This window comes from Manacus vitellinus, unplaced genomic scaffold (genome assembly GCF_001715985.3).
Source record: "Manacus vitellinus isolate BGI_N305 unplaced genomic scaffold, ASM171598v3 scaffold_47_pilon, whole genome shotgun sequence".
Lineage (NCBI taxonomy): Eukaryota > Metazoa > Chordata > Aves > Passeriformes > Pipridae > Manacus > Manacus vitellinus.
The window spans coordinates 2,089,502-2,109,453 of record NW_021940585.1 but is presented as its reverse complement, the minus strand read 5'-3'; the positions used below and the strand labels follow the sequence as shown (position 1 = coordinate 2,109,453).

At 46.6% G+C, this 19,952-nt stretch overlaps 2 protein-coding genes across 2 annotated transcripts in view; one reads left to right on the top strand and one right to left on the bottom strand.

Annotated features, from left to right (window-relative positions):
* The window catches only part of MAGI3 (membrane associated guanylate kinase, WW and PDZ domain containing 3), a 35,264-nt gene extending 27,082 nt beyond the window's left edge, over positions 1-8,182 (top strand). The window contains exons 17-19 of the mRNA XM_029962484.1: positions 32-175; positions 2,657-2,795; positions 5,171-8,182. Of these exons, the coding sequence (XP_029818344.1) occupies positions 32-175; positions 2,657-2,795; positions 5,171-6,210 (1,323 nt within the window). The 3' untranslated portion in view covers positions 6,211-8,182. The remainder of the gene's footprint in view (positions 1-31; positions 176-2,656; positions 2,796-5,170) is intronic.
* Positions 8,183-8,387: 205 nt separating this feature from the next.
* The window catches only part of LOC103756406 (putative homeodomain transcription factor 1), a gene marked incomplete at its 5' end in the record, with an annotated part of 29,885 nt that continues 18,320 nt past the window's right edge, over positions 8,388-19,952 (bottom strand). Inside the window, 15 exons of the mRNA XM_018079572.3 lie at positions 8,388-9,526; positions 9,898-10,023; positions 10,380-10,475; positions 10,851-11,006; positions 11,953-12,039; positions 12,165-12,296; positions 12,858-13,130; positions 13,565-13,693; positions 14,218-14,424; positions 15,330-15,407; positions 15,488-15,655; positions 16,765-16,924; positions 17,663-17,785; positions 18,690-18,849; positions 19,356-19,521. Of these exons, the coding sequence (XP_017935061.2) occupies positions 9,506-9,526; positions 9,898-10,023; positions 10,380-10,475; positions 10,851-11,006; positions 11,953-12,039; positions 12,165-12,296; positions 12,858-13,130; positions 13,565-13,693; positions 14,218-14,424; positions 15,330-15,407; positions 15,488-15,655; positions 16,765-16,924; positions 17,663-17,785; positions 18,690-18,849; positions 19,356-19,521 (2,082 nt within the window). The remainder of the gene's footprint in view (positions 9,527-9,897; positions 10,024-10,379; positions 10,476-10,850; positions 11,007-11,952; positions 12,040-12,164; positions 12,297-12,857; positions 13,131-13,564; positions 13,694-14,217; positions 14,425-15,329; positions 15,408-15,487; positions 15,656-16,764; positions 16,925-17,662; positions 17,786-18,689; positions 18,850-19,355; positions 19,522-19,952) is intronic.

Genomic DNA, 19,952 nt, shown 5'->3' with positions numbered 1-19,952 from the left:
TTTTTTTTTTCCCCTTTTTTCCTCCTCACAGAGTCCTGGCTGTTTCCCAGTGGAGCTGGAAAGGGGCCCTCGAGGGTTTGGGTTCAGCCTCCGAGGAGGGAAGGAATATAACATGGGCTTGTTCATCCTGCGCCTGGCTGAGGACGGGCCAGCGGTCAAGGATGGGAGAGTGCACGTGAGTTTGGCTTCTCTGATCAATTTATTGATCAAGTTGACACATTAATTTACCTGAAGTGGCAGGAAACTTGTTTTTTCCGTGAGCACAGGGTCCCAGAACAGCAGCTGGGCCTCTGCCCTTCTTCCAGCTGTCCCTGTGTGGTGACAGCTGTGGGGTTGGAGAGGAGAGATCCATGGACAGCTCCATGAGCATCCAAAAGGAACTGTCCAGCCTTGCTTGAGTTCCAGTAGCATCCCTGACCCAGCTCCTCAGGGTACTTTAGGACTCCAGCAAGAGATTTCACAAAGGAACAGAGAGCTGAAAGGAGAATCTGTGTCCAAGTCAGTGAATTTTTAAGGAATATGTGTGTGAACATTGTGCTGTTGCCATTCTGAGCCATTTCTGGGGATCCAAACCTAATTTTTTTTCAAAATGTTATGTTAATTCTTATCTTTGTGTGAGGAATTCACTCTCAGATATTGTAGTAAAACCAAATACATGGGTACAATAGCAAAGAATGGTGGTAGGTGAGGCTCTGTGGCTACTTCCCAGAGCTGGATTTTCAGAGGCTGGAGTGTGGAGCTGAGCCAGGTGCCCATGAGATGCCATCCCACTGCAGTCCTGGTGCTTCCTGCACTTGTGGCCACTGGCACATGGTTCTGCCTCTGTTTGTATTTGCAGAATGGGGCTGATACAGATACTTGCTGTGAGGCTTAATTGGATGTGGAACTCTAAGTATTGTTAACTTCTCTTATCCAATTCCTCACATCAATGAGGTTTTTTCCCCTCATGCTTCAGAGACTACACAAGTGTGGTGTTCAGTGCTAATATTTTCTCTTGTTTTCCTTCTTTAAGTGGTGTCACACTGAGCTCCAGGGCTTTGCTTTTTGAGCAACCAGGAGGTTGTTCAGCCCAGAGAAGAAAAGACTGAGGTCAGACCTCATCAGGGTCTGCAGCTTCCTTGTGAGGGGCAGGCACTGGTCTCTGCTGTCTGTGAGCAGAGAGAGGACCCAGGGAACGGCTGGAGCTGTGCCAGGACAGGGTTGGGTTGGATCTCAGGGAAAGGTTCTCCCCCCAGAGGGTGGTTGGGCACTGAACAGGCTCCCCAGGGCAGTGGGCACAGCCCCAAGGCTGCCAGAGCTCCAGGAGCATTTGGACAACGCTCTCAGGGACAGGGTGGGATTTTGGGATGTCCTGTGCAGGGCCAGGAGTTGGACTTGATGATCCCTGTGGGTCCCTCCCAGCTCAGGATATTCCCTGGCTCTCTGAGGTCCCAGCTGACTGTTCCCTGTGTCACTCAGACAACCTGTGCCCTGGCTCTGTGGGGACTGAGGCAGCAAAATCCTGCTGAGAGCTCCAGCTCCAGCTCCCCCAGTGATTTCCACGTGGGGTGTGGGTACAGCAGCCTTTTGTAAAGGCCCTTCCCACCCCCTGGCCCCTCACCCTTCCCTGTGCAGAGATGGAGTGTCCCAGCTCAGTGTCCCAGCTCAGTGTCCCAGCTCAGTGTCCCAGCTGGGCTCAGAGCACAGAGGGGCTGAGCTCTCCCAGCCCCAGGGGATTCACACTTCCCGTGTCATTCACTTTGTCTCCCTCCTCATCTGGACACGGTGTTATTTTCTGGCTGTGCTTTTAACGCACTGAAGAGGAATTTCTCACCCAGCTGAGCTGTCAGCGTGTCCCTGTCCCACCCTGAGCCAGCACTGACCTCCTTTGGCAGAGTTTATTTAAGGAAGCCCAGACAGTCTCTTGGAGCTGCTCTTGTTACACAGCAGTGACATCCCTTGGCTGTTCTGGGCAGTGCCAGATAGGCCTCCCTTTTTTCCTATTTTCCCAAACACACATCCCTTTTTCATGCTCATTCCAACCCCTTTCCAGCAGCCTGTGGGGTTGCTGTGAGCTGGAATTACCTGCCCAGCACCTCTGTGAGTTGTTAATTGGCCTCAGAGACCTCAGCACTGATCTCTCCTGCCTGGAATAAGAATTCCTTCCACCTGCTGTGCCCTGAGCTGTGCACTGGGTGAAGGTGCCCCTCACCTCACCTGGGGGGTGTGACCTCACTCAGGTGTGACTCAGGTGTGGTTCATCCCTGTGCTCCCTCCACACCACCATCCAGAAGGAAAATAAATACATTCAAGCACCTGCTGGATCTGCCCCATCACTTATAAATGAATAGCAGATAGAAAATAAACACCATCACTTGTAAATAAAAATCCCTTGTGAACAAGTGGTGGAAATGTGTCAGTAAATGAGAACTTTGAGACTTTCTTTCCCTGAGCTGGCTGAGGACACGACCTGTGTGACCTGTGAGCCCCCAGAGCCCCAGGTCACACCCTGCTCATCCCCCCTGGAGGGGTGTCACTGCTGCTGAGTGGATTGCAGCACAAGAGGGAAAACAGAAGCATCTGCCTCTATTATTTAATTTTTTCTTTCTAAACTGAAAACCACTTTAACAGTGTCAGAGATTCCCAGGGACTCACCTGCTTGCTCTTTTCTCCTCAGGTTGGTGACCAAATAGTGGAAATTAATGGAGAACCCACCCAAGGAATCACTCACACACGAGCCATTGAGCTGATTCAGGCTGGAGGGAATAAAGTTTTGCTGCTGCTGAGACCAGGGACTGGATTGATTCCAGATCACAGTATGTTGTCTCAAGGGCTGTTTGGTTTTGTCCAAGGCGGGGGAGGAAAGTGGGATAAGCAGATTCTGGTGCTTGTTCACTGCAGTAGTTGGCAGTTCCCTTTGTGACAGCTGTGCAAGTGTTTATTTATTATTGAATTAAATTAAAAATTAAAATACAAAAATAGAAAATAGAAATATTTGTTTTAAAAGATGAGGAATATTTTTGGTACAATTAACACATGACAAGTATTTAGGAATATTAAAACCCTGTGAAATTATTCCATATTTTAATAAGTTTCTCAGCTCTGTCCAAGCTAATCAAGCTTCCCTATAAAAATTATTAACCCTGATTGCCTTTTAATTTAAATTAAAATTCTCTATGCTACATTACTCAGTTAAAAATGCCTGTATTGTTGAAATATGATTTCTGTACAGATTCATTTCAGTTTTTAGCCTTCTAAGTTATGGAATGCTTTGTTTTTCAAAGCCAAAACTTCAGGAAGCAGGAGAGGGACAACTTTGTTCTCCAGAGGGATTTGGTTTGATTGAAGGTGATTTTTGTCTCTGCAACAGGAAAGGACAATTTCATAGGCCAGATAAAAGGAAGGACAGCAAAGCAAATGCTTGCAGGAGCCACAGAGCTCAGAACTGATGATTTGGGGTCTGCCAGGGCCCCAAAACTGCAAATCAAAGACTTGTGGCAGTGGCAGCATTTTAAAGCAAAGAGCACCTGATTCCCAAATGTGCATTTTAGTCTTTTATCCCCTTATGTTGCCACCAGGGTGCTCATGATGAACTTCCTAAATTGGAGGGTCACTTTTTTCTGATAAAGAACTTTTCAGTCCCAGTCCCAACCCTGAGTTTATCCTTCCAAAGTCCCAAACTTGCAGTTTGAACTCCCAAATACTTTGTGTGTTCATTTACAGGCAGCAACTGATGTTCACTCAAGGGGTAAAATCTGCTCAGAGCTGTCTCCATTTCTTTCCTCCTGAGAGCTTGAAAAGGGCCCTGAACATCCCAGTGCTCTGACCTGCCCAGCACAGTGAAATCAGGGAATTAGTGCAGGGCATGGAAACAGCCCATCTGTGCTGGGCTGGGCTCAGCCTGCACAAACCCTGCACAAACCCTGCCTGGGCCTGGCTCTCACCCTGAATCACCTCCTCAGGGAGGGGGAAAGCTGAATATCGTTAAATATGGTTAAATACAGTCTGCCTTGGGCTCTGATGAGCTTCTGGTTGGGTGGTTGGGCACTGAACAGGCTCCCCAGGAGGGAACTGTCACAGCCCCAGATCTGCCAGAGCTCCAGGAGTGTTTGGACAATGCCCTCAGGGACAGGGTGGGGTGTTGGGGTGTCCTGGGCAGGGCCAGGAGTTGGACTGGGTGATCCCTGTGTGTCCCTTCCAGCTCAGGATGTTCTGTGATGCCATGGGGAGGTTCTCTTTAAAATGACATTTCCATTAAAATGAGGAGGTGGAGGCACCTCCTGCTCTCTCCTCCCCAACATCTGACTCCAGCAGTGACCAGTGGAGTTTATCCATGAGGGATGTGCAGGGATTATCTGGGGTCACTCCTGGCCCTTTTGTTCACAGGAATCCCCTGAGCTTGAGGGAGAAACACAGAATCCCCAAAAGTCTGAGGGAACCTCTGGAGCACATCCCACCCATCCCTCTGCCCAGAGTGGGGTCTGGGATGGGAAGGAGGTGCTGGAGTGGGGAAGGGTTTGTTGCCTCTTGCCTTGCTGTTAATCCCACATTTCTGGTTGAAATCTTGCTTGCTGTACTCTGTGATTTTTTTTTTGGTATGTACTTCTGGGCTTTTTCTCTTCCTCCTTCAGGTTTGGCTCCTTCCAGTCTGTGTCCCTACGTGAAACCTGAGCAACATTAAGGGCTTTCAGTGCTTTTCTTGGTTTTTCCTTAAAGACTTGGTAAATCTGCATGTCTTGTGTTCCATCTCTTCCTATTATTTAAGTGCAAAGCTATGGATAACCTCGACTTTTCACTGTTTCAGGTTTCTTTTAGCATAACAGTTCCAGTTCATTTAGTTTTCTCATATTAAACAATGTAGGTCAGGGACTTTCTGTTTTGCAGTTTTGCTGTGTAGGCTCCAAAATTGTTTTGATCCAAGCCTGTGTCAGTCCTGCAGGGATCAGGCAGCATTCTGAGCCCTAGTTGTGTTTTTTTTTTTCCAAAATCACATCCTCAGGGTTGTTGTAGCTTGTAGAAAAAGACAATACGTAAATCTGGCTAAATAAGGCTTTGAGAATATGCCACTCCATAATGTTTCTTAAATTGAACTCGGTAATTTGCTACTGAGGTGCTAAAATTGTGAAATATTTAGTGATTATTATTTTTTGTGTGTAGTTGTTCAGTCAGATCTCTCTCTGTTCACTTCCAGGTGATTGGGATAGTTACAATCCATCTTCGTCAAATGTAATATATGAAGAACAGTCACCATTATCTTCATCTTCCCATTCTGCTTCCCCATCTGAAGTGTGTTATTTACCAGTACCAGGAGAAGCTTTAACCAGAGTTCAGCTGTCTGAGAAACTGGAACAAGCAGAGAACACTGTGCCTGACAAGATAAGCACTTTAACTGAAAACCAGAGTGAGAGGAAGCCTCAGTCTTCTCCCCAGAGAACAAAGAACAGATGGGAATGTCCCTCCAGCCCTGGGTTTGGAATCACTAAAGGTAGTTTGGAAGCAGGGACCAGAAGAGACAGATCTGCCAGTCCAGCAAAGTCGGGGGCTGCTGAGGGACACCCTCCCAGGGGATTCCACAGCCCCAGGAAAGGGGATCCTGAAAAGAACAATCTCTCACATCAACCTGGCAGATCCAGAGGGAGTGAGAGTAAAACCACAGAAACAGGAACGAACAATAGTGACAAAAAAGAGTATTCCAGTGGAAATCAAGGAAGGTCAGCCAGTCCCCACAGGCACCTCGGGAAGCCGGGAAGTGCAGAAATGGTGGGAAGGAGCCAGGGCAGAACTGGTGGTGTGACTGGTAAACCAGGAGTCAGCAGGAAAGACACGAAGCAGAAAACTGCAGGAAGGATGGAAGGGTGGTCTGCAGAGAGACACTACCCAGCGTTTGAGGGGAACAACCTTCCCTTGAGGGACTGCAGGAGAAACGCCTCCGAGGACGATTTATTGACCAAGTCCAGCTCTGGAGAGTCGAGTTCCAGCAGGTTCAAAACCTCCAGCCTGTCCAACATCCCACTGCTTTCCACGGAGAAACAAAGGAGGGGGGAACCACAGGAGACTGTCACGCTCAACAGGCACCAGGGAGGGAGACACGTGGAGCTGCCCCATGAAACCAAAGATGGAACTTCCCACCCCGAGGGTTCTCCAGTGAGGAAAGCGCCGATAACTCCCGGGCCGTGGAGGGTCCCCACTAAGGGCACCCCAGCAGCAGGAGTGGCTGGAAAACGGGTGTGACTGACTGACACTGTTTTTTTTTAGAACATGTTTTAACCAGTTTTCCAATAAGGGTCATTTAAAGCATTGGTTCTTTTCACACAGTTGTCTTTTTTTTTTCTTTTTTTTTTTTTTTTTTTGGTCTCAGAAACTGGTTGGAAGGGGGGGGGGAAAGGGTTTGATTTGTTCTTAAATTATCTAAGCTGCATGAAGGACCTTTTGGATGCTTCAGTGAAACTCTGCCATGAGCTGCTGTCCCCGTGTCCCCGTGCAGGCCCTTGTCTGCTGCTCCCAACGTTGCACTGCTGCGGCTTCTCCGAGTGTTGTGAGGTCTGAACAAAGTTATTTAATGCCTCTGTTGCCAATGTGATCCTGACTCACTTCCTGCTCTTGTGCCAAGTTTATCTACTGTATCCAGTCAATCTAACCCTCCCCCCGTGGATTCCAGTCACAGACAAGGCAGGTTTGGGCTGAGGTGGGTGTTTTCTCTGAGCGTGGTGCCTGTTTGCGTCAGGAAACCCACGTGTTCTTGCTGGGTCGGGAAGGACATGGGCGAGTTGGTTCTGTCAGTTCCAGGGCAGCAAACAAGCCACTGATGCTGCCCAGTTGATGTGTTTCCTGGGGTTTTTATACCCCATACCAAACCCTGTCGATAAAAATGGTATTTGATATAATTTTGCGTTTTCTGAACGCAGCAAAATTGCTTCATTGCCTCGATTCGTAGGGATTTGCTTTGCAAACATCTTGTGTGAGGAGAGGAAATTCTGGGTTCTGTTAAATAACATAATTCCTTTGGTTTCACTTGTGGCACCACGAAATCCTCAGCCTTGGTGTGGAGCTGATGCTGAAGCCCCATCTTTAATTAATTAATGCTAGTTAGGAATTGGATTTTTTTCCCTCTGTAGAGGTAACAACTGACCTTAGACAGACCCAGCTGCCAGAGCAGCCTCGTCAGTGAAGTTTTTGCCTGTGTATGTTAGAACTCTCCCATATTTACATGGAATGTGTGATCAGGGAGTGCTGATGACACAGAGGGTACAGGGGGCTCGCTCTCCGTGGTTTGGGCTGGCAGAGACGTTTTAAAGAGGGATGTGACCACCAGGACCTCCTGACACCTCAGTCCCAAAGCTGTGAGAACAGCAGAAGCTGAAGGGGGTTATTTTATTCATAGTTTTAGTGATTTCCTGACATGTTTAGGGGTTTAATGGTAAAAGGAGCCTGTTGGTCCAGTTTGCAGAAGGAGGAGTAAAGGATGGAGCTTTACTTACTCAAAACTCAAACTAATAGGATTTGCTCTCTGAAATGGAACGAGCAAATACCTCCTTTTGGCTTTGAAACATGGGATGTTTTTTTTAAAGGCTGATGAAGCACAGTGAGGCAGTTCTGAGTGGAATTCTTCCCAAGCACAGCTGACTACTCAGCCAGCTTTTCCACAAAGACTTTGGGAATTCAAAAGGCTTTAGAGCAGCTCTGAACTGTGCTCTGCTGCTCAACCCCGGGCGCTCCATCGAGGTTTGCTGTGTAGCATAACACGTACAAATACTCCCTGGGTGGAGTATGACTGTGAAATATTTAATACTCTGAAGTAGCCTGTGTAGATATTTCCCCTGTGCCCTTCCCCAGAGGGTGGTTTGTGTTGAGCTGTGTGCACTCGCCCTGACCACTGAGTACAGTGACAGATCCAGACCTTTAATTCCAGATGAATTAAGTAGCACCACTGAAATGATTCCCCTGCCATCAACTCCCCTCGATTTTTTCTATATGTTAATGTGATAATGTCTTACCTGTGTGTGATTTCTCCTTCCATAGACCTTGTATCTGTACTTCCTGTATCAGACTTAGCCATGTGGCCTTGGAATGCTAAGCAATGTATGGATGTACTGGGTGTAAATGTTTATATATTGTACAGCACCTTTATACAGACTTCTGAGGTTCTGACTAGAGAGAGACCTGTAAATCGCTCATTATTTTTTATATAGATATTAAAAACAAACTCCAGTTCGTGGCCTGTTGGTTCTGCACTGTATAAACCAGGTTCTTGGTTGGCTTTCAGGGGTGTGACCCCAGGTTTTACCCACAAACATGCTTCTCTTCTGGAAAACAAATGCAATTTATTATTGGAATTTTCCTTGACACCCTCCCCCCCTCCATTCAAACAGCAAATGCTTGACAAAGGTGGTATAAAAATCATCTATTTTTATAGATGTAGAAAACAGTGGGTAATGATGAAATACTTGTCCTGTAGGTTTATTTGTACATTTTGCTATATAAAATTGTCATCTCCTTTTACATCTCACAACTTTTCCTTGTACAGAAAATAGCTGTAAACAATTTACTACCAAAAATGCTTCTGCCATCTTACCCTCCTGTGAAAGAATGAAGCTCTGAAAAGTTCCTCAGTTTTTGCTCTTTTCATTACTAATAAATAGAAGCTGATAGAGCCAGTGAAGGGAAATATAACAGAAGCTTTAAAATGTTTTCTTTCTCTCCTCTGCCCTTTCTAAACACTAACCTGAGGAGGTCTTTGCCAGAGCTGTTCTCAGGCAGGACAGGATGGAGTGGAGTGTTCCAGGGAACAGACCTGGCAAAATGTTCTACGGCTCATAAACACTTTCCCTGTAGTATTTGTGGAGAGGTTTTTCTCCTGTAATTAATGTTTTCAGAAAAATACTCATCATTTCTTCGCAGCAGCCCCAGCCTAAGCCAACAGCAGGACTCTGGTATTGCTGGAGTGGCAGCAGGGAGGGGTGGAATTCACATCCTGAGCTGGAATTCACATCCTGCAGTGGTCCAGGACAGAGGCAAAGCCTCAAGCACGTGGAGCTTTTAAGGATTGAGACTCTCCTCAGCACAGCCAGACAAGTGCAGCTAAGGATGATCGAGCTGCAATATTCCAGTGTAGCTCCAGGAAGGCTGACTGGGATGGGAGGGCTGACTCCCTCCTTGTCACATTCCAGGATTCAGGGTTTGCAGGAACGTGGCACCAGTCACAGCCATTGGTGTCCCTCCAGCTGCAGCTCTTGTATGGCTTCAGGGTTTGATGTCCCACACCAGTTCCTGCTGGTTTCAGTGCCAGCTGCCAGGATTTGGCCCCATTAATGCAGTTTTTCTGTGTGCATGCCATGGGATGACATCACTGGTGAGACCAGTTGGTTCTGGGTGGTGTAGAACAGTAAAGCAGAAAGAAAACTTCTGATAACACTGAGAATCTGTTTGAAAGCTGTAATTACAGATTTCCATCAGTTTTCTGCTTTCTGCCCACACCTGAGGTTCTCTTCTCTCTGGTGGAGATGCCCAGGGCTGATGTTCTGTCAGTTCATGGTTTAATTTTCCATAACTGCAAAGAGACAGAGAGTGAGTTTGGGTCTGACAGCCTTAGGTCTGCATGTCCTACATGTCCTACATCCACAGGTGAGACTCTGTCTCCCTTCCCCATCCTGCTCTGCTCAGTGAGCTCCAGCAGGATGAGCCACAGGAGGACTGGGATAAAGGGAAAGAACCCTGCATTCTAACAGCTTGACCTGAATACAAATGAAACTGGAGTCAGCCCTGTCCTTCCCCCCAGAACTGGCTCAGGGAGGTGGGGACTCACCCAGCAGAGTCTGGTCTCTGAATTACCAGTGCAAACCTTTCTGCTCGGGCAGGAGGAGTCTGGGGGGCCCCCAGAGCTGTTGCTGTTGGTTTGTACAGGACTCTGTTTGTACTCACTCTGATATTGAACCCTAGAAGGTCACTGATAACTCCTGAGACAGCAGAGAGGATGACAACCCGTGTGATGTTGTAGATCAGGGGGTTCATGGTCAGTCCATACAGCCTGAAGGGACTATCCAGTTCCTGCAGTGGAAGGACAAGGAAAAGAGTCCATTAACATTCACCAAGAGCAAAGCAATTCATCCTCTGACTTTCAGCTTAACACTGGCACTCCAACAGACTGTGCTGCCTCTGTCCTTTCTCAAATGCATGCACAGGAATTCCCACTCTGTTTCAGAGATGTTTCCTGCTGAATCCACAGTCTGTTCACAGCACTAATTAACCACAGTGGTCTTGTATTGCTCCATCTCATGTCACAGCTGTAGGAGCACAGAAAAACCCCCTCTGTGAGTGAGAGCCAGCTCTTACCTAATCAAGAGCCACATGGTATTGCCTTTAGGCACCACTTCTATAAAACTGAGCTGTTCAGAGTATCTTACCTTCAGCAGCTTTGTGGACAGTTTCAGAACATTGTTTACCAGAGACAGCTGCTCCTTCTTGTTTGGCTTCTTCTCCATCTTCAGGTACAAGTTTATCTGTGACAGACACCACAGACCAGGTGTTGATATCCCAGCACCAGCCCCCCAGTGATTCATTACTAAGGGAAACCAGAGCCATTTTTGCAGTCTGCTGTCACTCCTGAAGAAGTGAATTTAGCACTGATAACATCATTCTTTTTCCAATTGTTTTGGCTAACCCAGAGACAAAAGCTATCCAGAACTTTAGAATCTGAGTCTGTCCCAACATCACCAGCTCACCCCTGCCCTGCTGTACAGTGCTTTGTTGCCTTCTGGCCAACACAAGGGTGGATTTCTAAATTTTGAAAGCTTCATTCTAGTGTTTAAGCTGGTTTCAAATACAGTAATTATATCCAAACAAAGGCAGAGGGAGAACAAGCTAAATGGAGTCACCTGCTCAGTGAGCAAGATGGAAATGTTACTGTATTTCTTGTTGGTTTCAGAGCCCAGAGATGCCAGACGTAGTAAAAAGAGAAGCAGTGCTGCCTCCCACATCAGGAACTCCCAGTTGTAAGCTGCATTTAGGAAGGTTTTGTGGCCCTTAAGAACCTGTATTGGGGGGGAAAAAAAAGCACCAATGTCAATAGCAAGTTGCCTGTTCTTGGGAGAAGTGCACAAGCACTGCCCTTGCTCCTCTGCCCAGCCCTCTGTGCTCTCCAGCACTGGCAGTTCCTCCACAAAGTGTAAATCATTCCTGTAATGAGGTCACAGTAAAAGGTCTTGTTTCTAACCTGGCTTTAGCTTGGAATTGATTTTTTCTGTCTGCTCAGAAAAGGAAAATTGTTCTTTCTCTTCCCTCCCTCTGACCAAATAACAGGGAATAAAGTGCCTTTCCTTGTCCCACTGGCAGCCTCAGACCCACCCCCCCAGCCAGAGGGAGCTGCTCCTGCCTTTCCCAGTATGGACTCACTGGGACTAACACAGCAGGACTGGGATTGTCATTCCTTCCTCTGGAAACCTGTGGCTTACAAAAACAGTCACAGCAGTGAGAGTATCTACGAACCATCAACCTCACTGCTACCAGAGCTGCATCCTCACATCAGGAACCTGCCTGAACACTGACCAAGAAATGGCTCCAGCATCAGCACTGCTGCCTGCAACAGCTTTAGGGAAGGTTAGAAGGTGTAACTAATAGTTCTTGAGCTGCTTTTCCACACAGTGGTTACAAAGGATGCTGCAATCAGCCCTCTGGAATAAAATGTCCTGTGAACACTTGAGGTCCTTGGGCAGAGTCTCCTCTCCTTTGTGCCCAAATGCCCATGTCCTGAAGTTTTCCTGATGATTATAAAACCCAAGATTTTCCCATGCAAGCAGAGAATGAATCTCTACTTCCAACTAAAGATTACAAAGCTTTTAAAAAATGCAACATTCTCTACAGTACTTTGGGGTCAAACAGCTCCAGGTCAAAAGCTCTTTGTATTCTGGGGAAAGAAAAGCCTCCAGCACTTGGAGAGATCTTCCCCTATTTTAAAAACCAGAGAGGTTAAAATCTCACCTGAGCACAGCATATAAAAGCAATTGAAAGAGCCAGCAGAAAGACTGAGGACACAACAACATCCACAGACCTCTGGGGGCCTCGTCTCTGTGGAAACAAGGACACGGGGTCAGGGCTGAGGTTGGGATGTGGAGCTGTGAAGCCAAAACTCACCACAAAGAGCTGTAACTGTTACACCCTCTGTAATCACCAAACCCTGGATCAGAACTCACCTTCAGATAGGAGCGAAGGGATAACCAGATCTTGATGTTCTCCACCTTCTTGAGCCTGAAGTGAGGAATTTCGTATTTCCTGGCTTTCCGAGCAGAGGTGATGTGACTGAAAAGCTTGGCAAACAAAAACCTCTGCAGTTTAAAACAAAACACACACACACATAAATCAGTCTAAAACAAATCAGATTGACTGGGATTGTTAGGGGTACCTGGCAGAAAGGGTGACTGGGGAAGCCCCACATGAGACCTGGGTGCTCGACCTCTCTGGGAAATGGCAGCAGCTGTTTTTATAGAATTCCAGAGTGGTTTGGGTTGGAAGGGACCTTAAAGCTCATCCACAACCCCCTGCCATGGGCAAGGACACCTTCTACTAGACCAGGTTGCTCCAAGCCCTGTCCAACCTGGCCTTGGAGACTTCCAGGGATGGGGCAGCCACAGCTTCTCTGGGCACAGAGAGGGGACAGGGTGAGACCTTGGGGACAGGTGAGAGGGGGGTACAGGGGTCAGATTACACACTGACAGGTATAATCTGTGACTGATCAATAGGAGCCTTCCCAGACTCCCCTCCCTGACCTTGGTTCCCTCACCAGCTCTGCCCCCTCAGCTGGCTGAGACCTGCTTGTCTTTGCAGGAGCAGGGGGGGTTTGATCCCCGCCCCAGGCTCAGGGAAGGCACCAGGACCTTCAAACCCACCTGTTTGTAGGTTCTCTCAGCAACACACATCATGAAGAAAAACATCCAGGTTAAGCAGAGCCTTTCCAGGAAGTTGATGGCAGACAGGACAATGACAGGGGCGCTGGCAGGGGCTCCACAGAAGATGTACAAGAGCTCCTTGAGAGAAATGGAGCAGAGCTGCTCCAGGTTATCCAAGCGGAAGAGCCTGTAGAGGAAGGGCAGGAACGCCAATCCGATGGTGATGATGTTTCCCAGCATTTGATACCCCACTCCTTGCTGGTAGGCATTCACCTGGCAAGCAGGAACAAAAATGGGATGATTACCTGGGTTTTGCATCAAGGAAAAGGCCTGTTTTTGTGGATGGTGGGGGGGGGGGGTGGGACAGCAGCCACTCAGCCAAGCAGTCAGTTCCCCTTCCCTTCCCAAGACAGAGCCTAAAATAGTCCCACCCATTTCAGTCCAAAGCCAACAGCAACCAGCCAATAAATAATCAAACCCCCACCCTCAGCACACTGCAGAGAAAACCAGCAATCATCAGCTGATTAGTCTTCAACAGACCTCAAAAACTGGGGTTTAGGGAAATTGTAGGAACAACTGTCTTTGCAGCTGGGGAGGGCCCAGTTTTGTACAGCACCTGATACTTGCACGTGTAACCACTTCCAGGGGCTTTGGTGGCTGATTTCTGAAGTGTGAGGGAGAGGCTGCAGTGCCACACCCCGCCTTACCCTGCTCATGATAATCCCACTGATCTCCAGCACGGACATGTCCACCTTCTTGCAGTCGTTCCCTTCCCAGATCAGAGCACTCACTTTGGCAGATGCTGGGCTGGTGTTCTGCAGCCAGAACAAATGGTTCTATAAAAGAGAGAGAAATGCAAAAGGTGGGTCTTCTCCTTCTGTCCTGCTAGTAAATAATGCTTTTTCCTGAATTAGATTGAGGGGGGATTCCAAATTTGGGGGATACCTGAGGGATAAATCATTGTCTTGGGCTGACAGGCTTTGTGTGTTGAGTCTGTTAAAGATATTTATACCTGCTTCACCCTCACTCTAATAGTATCTTAAAACTTCCAAACCAAGGGGAAATTTTTCGTTATTTATATTTGGAAAACAATAAATAAGAGCAATTCAGAAGACAAAAAGTCCTCATGAAAAGAAAGGACCTGTCAGCCAAAAACTCACCAAGAAACTCACCTAGGAAAAAAAGAAGGAAACAATGAAATACTTTGCTTGGGATGAGATAATACCAGTGGGGAGGAGGGAGTGAATCATGACACTGTTTAGATCATTACAGACTTCCATGTGATTCTGGTTGACAGAATGGGTTGCTCAGGGAGGGAAAGGGGAAAGTATTCTCAGCTGCTGGCTGCACGTGAACCAACCTGCTGGAACACGTCCTCCTTGGGGTCCCTGCGGGGGTCCCTGGCGGCGTCCTCGCTGTCGCTGGTGCAGGAGGAGCGGCACTCAGGGCCGTGCAGGAGGTCATCCCACAGCATGTCCTCGGTCTCCGAGTCCTGCCGGGTGCTCTCCGAGTCCCGCCGGCTCACGCTGCAGCTCCGGGACCCCACGCCAAGGCAGGGCCTCGAGTCCTTCAGAGAGCAGCAAAATCTACATGGCACAGCCCCACACTCGCTCTGTAAAACCTCCTCCTCCCCCCCAGGAATCAGCTTCCCGAGGGAATTAGAATTCCCGGGTTCACCCACCCGATGGAAGTGGTTTAAGACACTGTTATTCAGGGATAGTTTTGGGAAGAAGCATTTCTACATCAGAGCTCACACAGACCCCATTAGTTCCTCACCTTTCTTCTTTACAACTTTACAAAATAAAAGCTGACTTATTCCTTCAAATGTAAAACTTTTCTGCCTGTTCCACAATCTAAGATTTAATTTCTATTTTATATTAATTTATAGATTTTCATATTTATAATCTGATATTCACATATTTTATTTCTGTTTTATTTTCAGGTGGGGGAAGTGCTAGAGTCAAAAACAAAATAATGAAGTGACTGGGTATATATCACAGAATAAATTTATTCCTTCATTATAGGAAATGGACTCTGATCCTTGTGGATCTCTTTCAATTCAGAACATCCTATGATTTTAAAATCAAAATTTATTAGCTTAAAAGCTACAGCACAGCACTGCCTCCCAACCACAAGAGCACTTGCAGCAATTCCAACAGGAGCAAATAGAGGCAGCTCAGAGCTGCCAACAGGGTTATTTGTTTGATTGTGTTTGTTTAACAAAGCAGCACAGTTCTGAACAACGTTTACAAAGCTGCCAATGAACAGGGAGGGGGGGAAGTCACACCTTGTACCTGAAAATTCAGAAGCACAAACATTTAATAACTGTCTGTTCAGATGGAGGGGGGGTTGGGAGGAGATGAGCTCTAAGGTCCCTTCCAACCCAACCCATTCCATGATTCTGTGACAGGGAAGATGTCCCTGCACTGGCCAGGCCCGGGAAAGCTCCCTCTCTTGACTTTATGACCATACCTGAACATACAACGTAGATTCCAGTTCCGATTCCACGACACTGTCAGAGTCTCTGGCACCTTTCAGGGCTTGCTTGACCTGCCAAAACCAAAGGAAATCCAGCTCATTGTCCATAGCAAACTAAAGTGTGAGAAATGGCACAAATTCCAGGTGGGTACCTGCGAGACAGCCTGGTTCAGAGAAGGCAGAGGCCTCTTCTTCTTCTCCTCGTAGCTGTTGTCACTGGAGGCCCCTTCCATGCTCCGGCGTAACAGGACCCTTCGTGCCACAGCGTCCTCCTCGCTCGACAGCTCGTCCGAAATGCCATCCCTGTTGGTGCCTTCATCCTGGAAAGGCACAGCCAAAGCCAGGCTGAGGCACCACAGAGGGCCAGCCTGAGTCACACCAAAGGCTCAAAGCCACAGCCTTGCTCCCCTGGCACACACAGCCAGCCCTCACTCCTGCAAAGGCAGGGGATCCCCACAGAGCACACTCGGCATCGCAGAGACTTCAGAGATTTTGACTCGTCCCCCCTATCCCTGTCTTGCCCCAGATATACTGAGAGGGAATTTTGGGTGGATGGAGGTGGATTTGGGGTAAGGGCAGGAAGAGGAGGAGGCAGCAGCAGCTCTTGGCTGTGTCTTACATCTGTTCTCCTGTGCTTAAGGCTGCTGGTGGCTCAGAGACCTGGAATTCTGGGCTGTGTCCCTACACAGAGCTCTGCCCCTCTCCAGATGCCTTCACAGAGAGGAGTTGGTATGGCACAGTATGACAGAATTCTGCACAGATTCTATTCCAAGTTCCTTATGTGGGAGTTAACACACCACCAACCCAGAAGAGCCTCAAAAGTGACTTCCCAAATCTCTGTGTTTCAGAGATTTCAACAGAGGTCACAATCCTTTAACTCTTTCTCTCTCCCCAAGGGCTGTTTCAGTTTTTCCTGCCTCCCCTCTGCAAGGATATTGTGGGGAACTGTTTGCAAGGCCAATTATTTCACAGAACTGCCTTTGAAAATTCCCAATTTTTTTATTTTTAATCGTTATCAGCACTCTCCCTTAACTGAACATCTTGGGATCAGAAGTCTCAACAATTAAATGAACACAGACATTTCCAGGACTGTCTGTGTGTGATGTACTTGGCCAAGCAACCTGGTCTAGTGGAAGGGGTCCCTGCCCAGGGCAGGGGGTGGAATGAGATGAGCTTTAAGGTCCCTTCCAACCCAAACCAGTCTGGGATTCTATCCTATGATTCTATGAAAAGATGCTGACAGCAAAGCACCAGCACCATGTCAGCTGGTGAATGAGAGGCAGAAAGGGGGTTTAGGTCCCCTAAAGATTAGCAGAAGGAGGGAGAATCTTATGTTAGTTCAAACCACACAGTGAAGTACCAACACACTTCTGGGCACACAGAGAATACACTGAGACTGTGACTCCAGAGGGGTTTCCTCTGGCAGTACCTGCTGGCTCTTCTCCCCGTCAGAAAGTTTACTTTTCTCTTTGGAGTGCAGCAGCCTGTGCTCAGATCTGGCCTGCCTGGGTTTAATGCCATCACCCACAACACTCACACCACTCTCTGTCTCGGTCCCTTTCTCAGCTACCAACTTCACTCTTCTGTTCCTATGAGAGAAAACACAATAAAACACTTTTATGTCAGAGAAAAACCCTTTGGAGTAAAACATCTTTCACTTGCCATACAGGTGCAGCATCAAACAAGATACCTGAGGGATAAATCATTGTCTTGGCTGACAGGTTTTGTGTGCTGAGTCTGTTAAAGATATTTATACCTGCTTCACCCTCACTCTAATAGTATCTCAAAATTTCTAAACCAAGGGGAAACTTTTCATTATTTGTATTTTGAAAATAAATAAATAAATAAATAAATTCAGAAGACAAAAAGTCCTCATGAAGAGAAAGGACCTGTCAGCTGAAAACTCACCAAGAAACTCACCTAGGAAAAAAAAGAAGGAAACAATGAAATATTATCCCATACAATCTCTCCTCCTTTTCCTTGAGTTATTTTTAGAAAAGGAAGGTGGCAAAGTGAGTCCAAGCAAGTTAAACCAGGAAATGAGGTAAAACAGCAATATAATTTCAGCACAAAATCAAATAAGGTCACTTATCTGATAAATAAAAATAAGCTCCACCACGGTCTGCATCTCATCTAATGCTTGGTTTCACATGATCTAATAAGAACATTCTAAATATTCCTGAGGAGCCAGCCTCCTACAGGACAAGGAATGCTCTAATTCAGGATAAGCCAGCTGGCAGGCTGTGGGGCTGGCAGTGACAGCACACTCTGTGTGCTCATCTTCCAGGTGTCAAATTGTCCCCACAGACCCAGCAGGGATCACGTACCTCCTCTGGAAAAGCAGGCTGGATAAATTGGTAAGCACTGATGCAGAGCCAGACTGCTCTTCCTTGCTGCTTTTGTCAGAAGACCAACTGTTCCCATCCACGCCCACAGATTTGCGTAATTTCCTGATTTTTAAGAAAAGGACAATTAAATTTGTACAACACACATGACTTTCTGGTGTTTCTTAAAATATCTGAATGAGATTTGAACAGCTTTTTAGGTGCTATTTTTCTTAAGTCATGCAGACTAAAGAAACAAACAAGTTTTATTTGGATTAAGCAAATTTTATAATTTAATTTAATTATTAATTTATCTAATTTTGCTTTAATTTCATAATAATTTCTAGATAATAATTTATAATATAATAATTTGTGCTTGCTAATTTATAGTAATAATTTACAAATTTATAAATATATTTACACTTTATTATCATATTCTAATCATAATGATTATTAATATTATAATATAGATAATGTAATACATTGCTTTGTTTATTAATATATTAATACTATATTAATTTGGTAATATAGTAATATATTATATCTTATATAGTTCTAATTGATATAATTAATAGAATTATAATATTTCTAATTTATACTTAACATTGATATATTAAAATTGCAATTAATACATTATTTGTAATTTATAATAATTTATAGTTAATTTTATAATAATTTTCTAATAACTTTGTAATTCTAATTTATAATCATTTATTATTAATTTTATAATCATTTATTATTAATTTTACAATAATTTTCTAATGTTTTTATAATTTTAATTTAACTTTAATTTTATACTAATTTTATTAATACTTCTATAACCACTTTATCATTAATTTATTTAATTAAATTTTATTATTTAATATAAGGTTTTTTGGGATTAACAGAATATACCCCCAGGACATCACCAGGAAAGGTTCAACAGGCAAAACGTGGGGAAAACCTTTGCTGCAGCAATCCAGAGGAGCCAAAACTCAACCCACCTGCCCCCTGCTGTCCCCTGGCTGCGGTGCCACCCCCGGTCCCTCACCTGCGGCGCCGGCTCAGCCCGTTGCTCCCGGCAGGTCTGTTCACCTGCGTGGACACGATCTGGCAGTGAACCGTCCCCAGCAGCAGCATCAGGCACAGCGGGCCCATCACCTCGCTGGCACTCCCCGCGGGCACCAGGAGGTAGAGCAGCACCGCCACCACTGGGGAGGAGCAAACGGCCCCGGTCAGAGGAGCTTCGAGATCCCCTCCGACCCAAAGCAGCCTGGGATTCTACTCCAGGAAAAGCTGCTGACAGCAAAGCACCAGCACCGTGAGGCAGAAAGGGGTTTTAGGTTCCCCTAATGCAGGTAAAGATGAGCACCCTGTATTAGATCAAACCATACACCTGTGACCCAGCACGACCCAGTTCTTCTGTCTTAACTATTTACTTTTACCCTGCTTCATTTTGTAATTATTATTTAATTTCTGCAAATGCTGGTGCCACACGTCTTGAAATGTACATTAAGTAGGTTCCAGATATGATCCTTATGTTTTAACTTATTGACTACAAAATCCCTAAGGTTGAAAAAGCCCTTGGAGACCAGAGACCAACTGTTCCCACAGCACTGCCAGGTCCACCCCTACCCCATGTCCCCAGTCCACACATTTTTTGGCATCACTTTCCTTGCAGAACAAGGATTATGGCATGGCCTGCTCCCACCCTCACCCTGCATAACATAGAGCACCAGGAGCCACGTAAAAATCCTCTGGGAAGTGACTTGTATCCACCACTGACTGAACAAGGGGAAAAACACAACTCTCACAATCCCCTTCCGCGTTAGCGACGTCCAGGGAATTTCAGGCTTGGCTTTGGCAAAGGTAGAGCCTGGAATTAAAGGGAAAACAATCCACCATTAATTGTGAATCACAAGAGTCCCCTCACTGATGAGTTCCCCTTTGGGCAGCCCAGTTTCAGGCACCTGCCTGAGCTCCAGAGCCCCAACAGGCACAGCTAAAGCAGCCTCTTGTCTGATCTCAGGGCACTGGCTCTGCCCCTTCCCTGCCCACCCAAACCTGCTCCCACCACCACCCACTTCTGCTGAACGCCCCCTGAACTCCTCCTGTCTCTGCTCTCAGGATTTCAACACCCCTTTTGCCCCAGGGCTCACAGGCAGGGGCACCCCTGGAAGCACAGGCAGGTTCTGCTTCCCCCGCCCTGCCCCGAGCCCCAGGATCAAGAGACCATCCCTGCTGTCAGCCTGGGAGGGGCTGAGGGGGAGCCTCAGAGCCTTAGTTTATAGAATCTCACAGCTTATTTCACACA